This window comes from Monodon monoceros, unplaced genomic scaffold (genome assembly GCF_005190385.1).
Source record: "Monodon monoceros isolate NGI ecotype Baffin Bay Population unplaced genomic scaffold, NGI_Narwhal_1 Super_Scaffold_10, whole genome shotgun sequence".
Classification (NCBI taxonomy): domain Eukaryota; kingdom Metazoa; phylum Chordata; class Mammalia; order Artiodactyla; family Monodontidae; genus Monodon; species Monodon monoceros.
This window is the reverse complement of record NW_021703766.1, coordinates 46,905,143-46,915,020: the sequence shown is the minus strand read 5'-3', so window position 1 is coordinate 46,915,020 and position 9,878 is coordinate 46,905,143. Positions and strand designations below refer to the sequence as shown.

General features: G+C 56.2%; 1 protein-coding gene across 1 annotated transcript in view; it reads left to right on the top strand.

The window, feature by feature from the left end:
• Positions 1-241: 241 nt before the first annotated feature.
• MEGF8 (multiple EGF like domains 8) overlaps positions 242-9,878 on the top strand; it is a 41,075-nt gene continuing 31,438 nt past the window's right edge. Inside the window, 8 exon segments of the mRNA XM_029238296.1 lie at positions 242-478; positions 5,444-5,607; positions 5,848-6,054; positions 6,873-7,053; positions 7,135-7,223; positions 7,820-8,235; positions 8,675-8,820; positions 8,949-9,071. Of these exon segments, the coding sequence (XP_029094129.1) occupies positions 292-478; positions 5,444-5,607; positions 5,848-6,054; positions 6,873-7,053; positions 7,135-7,223; positions 7,820-8,235; positions 8,675-8,820; positions 8,949-9,071 (1,513 nt within the window). The 5' untranslated portion in view covers positions 242-291.

The window sequence follows — 9,878 nt, the reverse complement described above, 5'->3', positions numbered from 1 at the left end:
ATGGGGGCCCATGTCTATAAGGGACTCCCGTGGCCCCTAGGGGTCTGCCCCGTACGTAACGACCCCATTTACAGGTTTTTCCATGGGTCTATAAGGGCCCACCCCTCGGTTTCCAGAGCCCATCAACAGCGGCGGTTCCCTTCGCGGGGACAGCGACTCCTGGACCTCCCTGGTCTACAAGGCCATGTCCCATCTATAGAGGTCGCATTTGCAGGTCTTCAAAGCGGGTGGAGGGGCTTCTCCGGGTCTTTAGGACCCGTCCCTCTGTAAGGGTCAGTGCTGGAGGCAGCGATGGCCCTGGGCCGGGCTCTGGCTGCGGCGCTGGCTCTATCTTTTGCCGTGCTGTGGCCACTGTCACCTGGGGCCCGGGCAGGGGACTGCAAGGGACAGCGGCAAGTGCTGCGGGAGGCGCCAGGCTTCGTGACAGATGGTGCGGGCAACTACAGCGTCAATGGCAATTGCGAGTGGCTCATCGAGGGTGAGTGGGGCCGTGTGGGTCACACACTGGCTGGTGCGCTAATTTATTCGTTTGTGCCGTCTTGCATCCGCTCACCGTGTTCCCAGAACCGGTTCTGGTGCAGGCCCTTTGCTCTAAAATGCAGCCAGCCTAGGCCTTGCCTCGGAAGGCCTTGAAGTCTGATGGGGGAGTTGCACCCAGACGCAGATGGACAATTACAAGCCAGAAGCATCAGTGAGGGGTGTTCTGAGTAGCTGTTAGAAACTCAGGCTCTGAGCCCAACCACCTGGCTTCAAATTTGGGTTCCACTTCTTACTAGCTTTGTGAATTTGGGCAGGTGGCTTCCTTCCTCTGAGGTTCGGCTTTCCCTCCCTGCAAGTGTGCATAGTGATAGTATTCCCCTCATAGGGCGGTTGGACTTAAATGAGAACAGGTATTTACTGTGCCTGGCACATAATAAATGCCCAGTAAATGGTCGTAGGATTATTAGTGTTGTCCTTTTTAAAGTACTTCAATAAAAGCATTTTTTTCAGTCATTCATGTGCCAGACATTGTCTTTGCCTCTGGGACATAGCAGAGACCTCCACAGCCCCAGCAATCCCCGATGACTTGGGGCTTGGAATCCAGTGGGGGAGGCAAACATGTTAACAGACAGTCCAGTCCAGAGTGGTAGGGGCTGTGATAGAGGAACCCCACGGGCCTGGGGAGCCCAGAGGCGGTGCCTGACCTGTTGGGTGGGAGAGAGCAGAGGAGGCTTCCTGGAGGAGATGTCTGAGCTGAGACCTAAAGGACCAATAGGAATCAGCCAGGAGGAGGAGAAAGTCATTCCAGGAAGCGGGAACAGCCTGTGCAAAGGCCCCATCTCTACCCTCCTGGGATCCCAGTCTAGTGGGGGAAACAAACCCACCCCCAGGGAGTGGGAATCCCAGAGATGACATCTGACTTAGCCTGGGCTATACCTGAGACCAGAGGCATGTGCAGGAGAGAGCAAAAGGGCATTCCAGGTAAGGAGAATAGCCTGTGCAAAGGCCTGGAAACAGGAGGATATGATGCTTTTGAGGAACTAGAAATCCATATGCTAGGACACAGAATCCAAGAAGACAAACAATGAGCCAGAGGCTGGAGGGTTGGGAGGAAGCAGGTGGTATAGGACCTTGTGATTTTTTTTTTTTTTTTTTCTCGGTACGTGGGCTTCTCTCACTGTTGTGGCCTCTCCCGTTGCGGAGCACAGGCTCCGGACGCGCAGGCTCAGCGGCCATGGCTCACGGGCCCAGCCGCTCCGCGGCATGTGGGATCTTCCCGGACCGGGGCACGAACCCGTGTTCCCAGCATTGGCAGGCGGACTCTCAACCACTGAGTCACCAGGGAAGCCCTGACCTTGTGATTTTTGAGCTGTGTTCTGAGGGCAATAGGGAGGTGGAAGAGAAATCCAAGGCAGTGGCTGGAGAAGTCCAGGAAGGCTCCCTTGGCAGTGGATGAGGAGCTGGCCTCCAGAGAGAGGTGGGAGTCCCCCAGAGGAGGTCCTGGGCAAAGGCCAGAGGTGTGACAGGGTCTGAATCGTGCAGGGCCTCCTTTTGCAGCCTTTGGAGATTGGTCTTTGTCTGGGGACACTGGGCATCTATGGAAGGTTTTGAGCAGGGGAAAGACATGATTTAATTTACGTTTTAGAAAATCTCTATGGCTGTTGTGTGGGGTATGGATGAAGCATGTTTTTTGGGGATGAGTGTGTTTGTCCCCATCTTGGGGGCCATTCCTGTCTAGGGGGTGAGAAGAGGATGGGAAGTGTGTGTATGTGTTAAAGATATAAATCATTCTCTGGCCTTTAAGAGCTCCAGCCTGGTTGGGGATGGACACAGACATTCAGCCCCCGGTGTGCTCAGGGCTGAGACGGAAGGAGGTGCAGGGTTGGGTTGTCGGGTCTAGGGGAGTGAGAAGACTCTGCTGGGGGTCACAGAGGAGGAGCCACCAGAGCAGTGTTCTGAAACATGCATAGGAGCCTACCGGGTGAGAAAAGGGAACAGCCTCTAGGAAGACAGAAGAGGGGCTGGTGGGTCTCCGAGCCATGTCTAGGCTTGTCTGGTCTGGCTAAACTTGTTGGCTGGGAGGAGAGGAGGGCACCAGAAGGAGGGGAAGAAGGGCCTTGAATGTCATGCTGAGCAGCTTGACTTTTCTCTTGGGATTGATGGGGAGCCAAAGGGGGATTTTGAGCAGGAGTGGGGCGTCGCTCTCAGGCTGGGTCGGGGGTAGACTGGAGACTTGGTGTGCTAGTCTTGTGGGAGAGGATGAGTTCTGAACTGGGGCAGGAGCTAAGCCGGTGGAGAGGCACGGAGAACACTGAGAGATTTGCGAAGTTTCACCAGTGAGACTTGGGGGACCGATTGGCTGGATGTTGGGGAAAGAAGGAGTCCAGGAGACTACTGGATGCCCCTTGAGCTCCCATCCTTCCCAATGTCCATCACCTCTAAGAGCCAACATGCTCCCCCATCTATTAAAAAATAAGCAACTGACCCACTTACTTTTGTACCGTGTTCACACTTCATCACGCCCAGTCCTCATAACATCCTCGTGAATAAGAGGCATCTGTCTTTGAAAAGCAGGGGCATTTAGGATCAGATCTCTGTCCAGGATGGCTTGGGGGTTAGGCCCATGTTGGGCAGAAACAGGAGGACTTGAACTTAAGGTGGAACTTGGGGACGGCAGATGGTGAGCCGGCCCCTGGTGGGCACTCGGCAAAGATGTGCTTGTTGTGATTCTAGGAACAGAGCTTTATAGTTTGGTTGAGGCTGGTAAGAGTCGGGGAGGTCTGGTTGCCTGGCCTGGCTGAATTGTTCTGCGTTCTCCAGACCACAGCTCGGGGTCTATGTGTGATGTTCTTGCGGGCTCTGGCCAGAGCCTGAGGGAGAGCTGCCAACTTCAGTATTCTGTCTTGTGCATCTCTTCCTTCCTTCGTCCAGTATTTCCTGAGCCCTTGCTCAATACCAGGCCCCGTGCTGGGCAATGTCGGGGAGGGATCCCCAAGATGAGTAGGCCCAGGCCCTGTCCTGTGGGCCTCCTAGGCTGCAGGGGAGACACACCTGGACACAGGTGGTCCTGGCCCAGAGGAATGAAGGTCGTATTGGAAAGTGAGAACCTAGAGGGGCACCTAACCCAGCCCGGGGGCATCAGGGAAGGCTTCTTGGAGAAGGTGGGGAAGTTTGCTGGCAGGAAGGGAGAATGTGCTCTAGACAGAGAGAGGAACTTCTGCACAGGCCCAGCTCCTGATAGAGCTGTAAGCCGTGGGGTGATGTGAGACAAGTTGAGACCCCAAACACCAGGTTAGGGAGCTGGACTTTCTCCTGGAGATGGTAGGGAGCCATGGAGGGCTTTTGAGCAGGGGAGGGTAAGGGCCAGATGTCGAGCTGGGGAGATCCCTCAGGGACCCATGTCAGCACGGACCACGAAGGAGGCTGGATCAGTGGTCCTGCTGAGGGAGGACAAGGCCTGGGCTGGCATGTTAGAGTCACCATCTGGGATCTTCATACCAGCCTTGATGGCTGAGGAGAATTATCCCCATTTTACATCAAGGAAACTGAGGCCCAGAGAGCCCGTGGAACTGGCGCAAGATCCCACAGCTCGTGAATAGTGGACGAGCATCTCCAGTATGCAGATGGGTGTACTGAGGAGCATGGGTAAAGGGGCTGGCCTAGGGTCAGGAGCAGAGCTGGAACCCAGGTCTCCTAGTCTCCCTAGCCCACAAGCCTTCCCTGAGCCCCTAGTGGGAGATGTGGGATGAGAGAACCTTCTGCAACCAGGACCTGGCAGAGAGCGACAGTGCTAGGAGTAGTAGCGTTATGAAGTGCTAGGCCCTACCATAAGCACTTTAGGTGCATTATCCATTATGGCCTCCCATGCGGTCGCAGTCAGACCAGTGGGGACTGCAGTCATCTGAACACTCACCTGGGCTGGGCGTCCAAGAAGGCTCCCTCACAGGGAGCCGGTTGATGCCGGCTGTCAGCTGGAAGCTCAGCTGGGGATGACAGCTGGGACGCCTACGCATGTCCCCTCCATGTGACTTTTCATAGCATGACAGCTGGGTTCTGAGAAGGAGTATTCTACGAGGCCCAGGTAAAAATTGCAGGCTTCCTCTGATCTAGCCTCGGAAGTCCCAGAGCATCACTTCTGGTTTGTATTGGCCAAGCTAGTCTCTGAGGCTCTTCCAGATACAAGGGGCTGGGAGTCAGCCATCATCTCCTGATGGGATTAGTGGCCAAGAAGTATGAATCGACCATAGTGATTATATCCCTATTTTACGGGTGAAGAAACAGATCCAGAGAGGTTAGCTGACTTGCCCAAGGTCACACAGCTAGTGGCTAGTAAGTGGCAGAGCCAAGATTGGAGCCCAGGCAGTCTGGCTCCAGAGTCTGTGCCCTTAGCTACTATTCAATACAATAAACAGAGAGAAGAGACCCTGGGTGGGGGCAGAGAGGAGCTGTGGTGCTCCAAGTTTCAGTCTTTGGCCAGGGGGAAGAAAGGGACCTCTTCCCCTAGAGCTCTGTTGAGCCTGGAACAGAGGACCCTCACAGAGGCCCTTTTCCATCTGGGAGTATGCCTCTCTGCTCACGCCTGGACTGACCCTCAGGCTTGGGCATGTCTGAGGCTCAAGAATAAATGGGAAGTTCTGTGTGACCACTGGGATGGGGTTCCTCTCTCTGCACTTCAGTTTCCCCATCTGAATAGTAGGCGGTGTTCAGCCTGATCTCAGGGGTCCTTTCCAGGGATGATACTGTAATTTCTTCTTTGAGCTTCTGTCCCTCTTGCTGTCGCAGCTCTGACCTCCCTGGGCTGGGGGCCTGGGAGCCCCTTGAAGGCAAGGCCCAGGTCTGACTCAGCTTTGGGCCCCCATCCCAGCATTACGAGGAGCAGGGCTTGGTGTTTGTGGGGGGGCTGCATGGAGGCATGGGGAGAGGGTCCGCATCTGAGCCTGGCCCACCTGTTCTCACTGCTCAGCCCCGAGCTCCCAGTACCGGATCCTGCTGGACTTCCTTTTCCTGGACACGGAATGCACGTATGACTACCTGTTCGTGTATGATGGTGACTCCCCCCGCGGGCCCCTGCTTGCCAGTCTGAGTGGGAGCACCCGGCCTCCGCCCATTGAGGCTTCCTCAGGCAAGGTTGGTGGGGCCTGGCCGCGGGGCTGTGGCTGGAGGATCTGAGTGGAGTGTGCAGGACGGGGGGTAGATACACAGAGGGAAACAAAAGGCGGGGGGACTTGACATCAGTCAGAAGGATAGAGGGACAAAGAGAGGTGGAGAGAGACAAAGAAAGGAGACGGGGACCCCAGGGTGGGGTGGGGGCAGGGGTGGACCCTCTCCCAGTCCAGCCCCAGAGCCCCACCCACCTTGTGCCTCCAGATGCTGCTGCACCTCTTCAGCGATGCCAACTACAACCTGCTGGGCTTCAACGCCTCGTTCCGCTTCTCCCTGTGCCCCGGGGGCTGCTACAGCCATGGGCAGTGCCAGCCCCCAGGGGTGTGTGTCTGTGAGCCGGGCTGGGGGGGCCCTGACTGCGGCCTGCAGGAGTGCCCAGCCTACTGTGGCAGCCATGGCACCTGCGCCTCGGTGAGCCTGCCCCCAGCTGTGTCCCCCTGGGGCCCTGCCCTGTGATCACAGCCACCACTCCCATGTCCTAGACCTGACTCTGCCCCTGCCTGAAACAACCCCTGCCATCCCATCCTCTCCCATGATGCTGACCCCGCCAGGGACCCTGCTTCCTCCTACAGTTCTCCCTCTCCTTCCAGATCGCACTTCCCCAACCTGTTACTCCACTTCCACTCCACCTTCACTGGGGGCCCCTCCTCTCCCTGAGCTCACTCCCAACCTCACCTGTAGCCCACTTCTCACCTGTGAACCTGCCTGCCTTCCTCGTGCCAGGCCTGACTCCACCCTCACACCCAGCCGCTCTGTCTGGCCTTGGGCCCCCAGCCATGACTTCTGACTTTTGACCAGTGACCTTGGGCCTAAACCATGCATATCCAGCTTTGGGCCTGGGTCACGCCTTGAGCCCTCCCTGCCTTGACCTCCCCGGATCTGAGCTCTTCCAGCCCAGGCCGACATTGACTCCATCAGTTTTTTTTTCTCCAACCTGTCTTTCTGTCTTGTCCTCATTTTCCTTTCTGGGTCTTTTTCTTTTCCCTTTCCCTTTTTCTGTTGGTCTGTCTTCGTTTCTCCTCTTCTCTGCCTCCCTCTGATTGTGTCTCTGTGTCCATCTCTTCCTCTGTCTGTTGGCCTGTCTCCTTCCTGTCTCTTTCTTTGCCTCTCTGTCTTTATTTTTCCATCCTCTCCTTTCCTGTTCATGTCTCTCCTCCGTTTTGCTCCATCTGTCTCGCTCTGGCTCTCTCTCTCTCTCTGTCCCTGCCTTTGTGCCCCCTTCCCTCCAGCCCCTGGGACCATGCCTCTGTGAGCCTGGTTTCCTGGGACGCGCCTGTGACCTGCACCTGTGGGAGAACCAGGGGGCTGGCTGGTGGCACAACGTGAGTGCCGGGGACCCCGCCTTCTCCGCCCGTATCGGGGCGGCTGGTGCCTTCCTGTCCCCACCGGGGCTGCTGGCTGTTTTCGGAGGTAAGCAGATGGGATATGAGTCTGGGGTCTAGAGGCCTGGCAGCCTGTGGCCAGGGCCTGAGACTGTCCACCTCTCCACAGGCCAGGACCTCAACAGGGCCCTGGGTGACCTCGTCCTGTACAACTTCTCTGCCAACACCTGGGAGCGCTGGGACCTGAGTCCTGCCCCGGTATGGACCCCACCTCTGCCCTGCCTGGAGGTGCCCGTCCACTCTGTCAGACCCAGCCAGGGCGCCCAGAGCGACCCCATCACCCTGCATACCCCTAACTCCCGCAGTGTGATACATGACCACCTACACCTCCCGCTTCTGCTTTTCTGTCTTTGATTTTCTTTCTTCTTCGTTTATCTGCCTTTCTGCATCTTACCTTTCTGTGTGTCTCCTGTCTCTCTTGGTCCATCTTTCGGTTTTTGTTTCTGACTCTTGGTTGTCTGGTCTCTCTCAGTCTCTGTGTCTCCTTCTCTCTGGGTTATACCTCTTACTCTCTCTACTGGTCTCTGTCGTTTCTCCCTGACTCCGCCTTCTCTTATCGTGTTTCTCTGTCACACCTCTCTTTTTATTCGCATGTGTCTGTCTTTCTGGGTCCGTCTCTTCTTTTCTCTCTTTGCATGTCTCTGTCTTTATCTCTGCCCCTCTCTCACCTTCTCTTTCTCTGTATCTCTGTCTCTCCATCTTGCCCTGTCTCTGCATCTCTCTCTGTCTTTCTCTTTCTCTGTGTCACCATCTGTTGCCCTCTCCATCTCCGTCTCCTGGTCTCTTCCTTACAGGCTGCCCGTCACTCCCACGTGGCTGTGGCTTGGGCCGGCTCCCTCGTGCTGATGGGTGGTGAGTTGGCTGACGGCTCCCTCACCAGTGACGTTTGGGCCTTTAGCCCGCTGGGTGGTGGCCACTGGGAGCTTCTGGCACCAGCTGCTTCCAGTTCCTCAGGGCCGCCAGGCCTGGCAGGTCACGCAGCAGCCCTAGTGGACAGCATCTGGCTCTATGTGTCTGGTGGCCGCACCCAGCACGACCTCTTCTCCTCTGGCCTCTTCCGTTTCCGCCTCGACAGCACCAGTGAGGGCTACTGGGAGCGGGTGATTCCGGCAGGTGGGAGGCCCCCTGCCGCCACTGGCCATTCCATGGTGTTCCATGCCCCGTCGCGTGCCCTGCTGGTTCACGGTGGACACCGGCCCTCCACTGCCCGGTGAGTCACCTGCCCCACAACCCATGCCTTGCAGGGCCAGGCCTGGCCTAACACCCGGGCCTTTATACTTTAACGGTCTTTGCCCACTGATAGACCCCTGCAGTCATTCAGTCACCCCGTCTGTCATTCATTCACTCATTTGTTTATTCACTCATTTACTCCCCGACTCACGCATTCTCTAGTCTGTCATTCAATCTCTTGGTCACTTGCTTCCCTGCGTACTCCCACTCATCCAGTCATTTAACCAACCCCTGCTTGGTGTCTAGCCCTGGCTAGGTTATGCAGGGAACCCAGAGATCAATGAAACCTGGGTCCTGCCCATGAGGAGCTTCTAGTTCTGAGGGGATATAAATCCAGTAAAGCCAGTCTCAACTGTGGGCCCAGAGGAGGGAGAGAGGCCCTTCCTGCCTCAAGCTCCTCCTCTTCCCCGCCCCTACAGGTTCTCTGTGCGGGTGAACTCCACCGAGCTCTTCCACGTGGATCGGCGCGTGTGGACCACCCTGAAGGGCCGGGATGGGCTTCAGGGCCCACGGGAGCGGGCCTTTCACACAGCCAGTGTCCTGGGCAACTACATGGTGGTCTACGGTGAGGAGGCTCCCCGATCCCACCTACATGCCTGCCTGCCAGGGGCCCAAGGCTGAGCTGAGGCTCCCTGCAGGGGTGTCCTCACCTCCCCCAGGCTTGCCAGCTGTGCCCCTTTCCTCCTTTCCCAGGGGGCAACGTGCACACCCATTACCAGGAGGAAAAGTGCTATGAAGATGGCATCTTCTTCTACCACCTTGGCTGCCATCAGTGGGTGTCAGGGGCCGAGCTTGCCCCTCCAGGAACTCCTGAGGGTGAGTGGCCCCTCTGTTTCCATGAGGGGCTCCTGAGGGTCACGCTTGCTCCCACAGTGATACTGGGCTTTGGGAAGGAGCCACCCCGGTCGTTGTTGGGGTGAGCCCAACATCCTATCGGAGCTGGCCTCAGGAGGCACACCTGCACTAGAGATAGGACCAGGGCATTGTTGCTATGGAGATGGGAGACATTTTCAGAAGCATCAGATCTAGGTTCCAATCCAGGTTTTGCCAATTATCAGCTGTCCCAGGGGACTGCCTACAAAGAAGCAACTTTTTCAAGGTCACACAGTGGGCAAGTGGCAGAACCAGGATGGCCATTCCTAAACAACCTTTTGTACAAAAACCATCATTTAATCTCTCTGCACCTCAACTTTCCCCTCTGTAAAATGTAATAACACTTAAACCACTGGGCTGTTGTGAGAATAAATTGAGTAAAATGAAGTGAAGAAAGAAGACAGTCCAGTGAAGGGCCCAACACATTGTCCTAATAGTGCAAGGCCAGAGGGCTCACCTGGAGGGAGTGTGGAGAAGCCTTTCAAGCTCATTAGATCAGAGACTGCTTTGTGAATGGGAAGAAAGTCACAGGCCCTCTCCTCAGAAAGACACTTGTGTGCACAAATTGGGCATATCCTTTCATGGGACTGTGGACTTCCCAGAGGCCCATCTGTTCTCCCCACCCTTCTGAACAGAAGAGTGAGGACAAAGGACAAACATAAAACAAGGGACAGTAACATTTAAGGGGTGGGCAAGAGGAAGGGTCCCCAAGGAATCCTGTTTGACCATCAGGAATGGGACTTCCCTGGT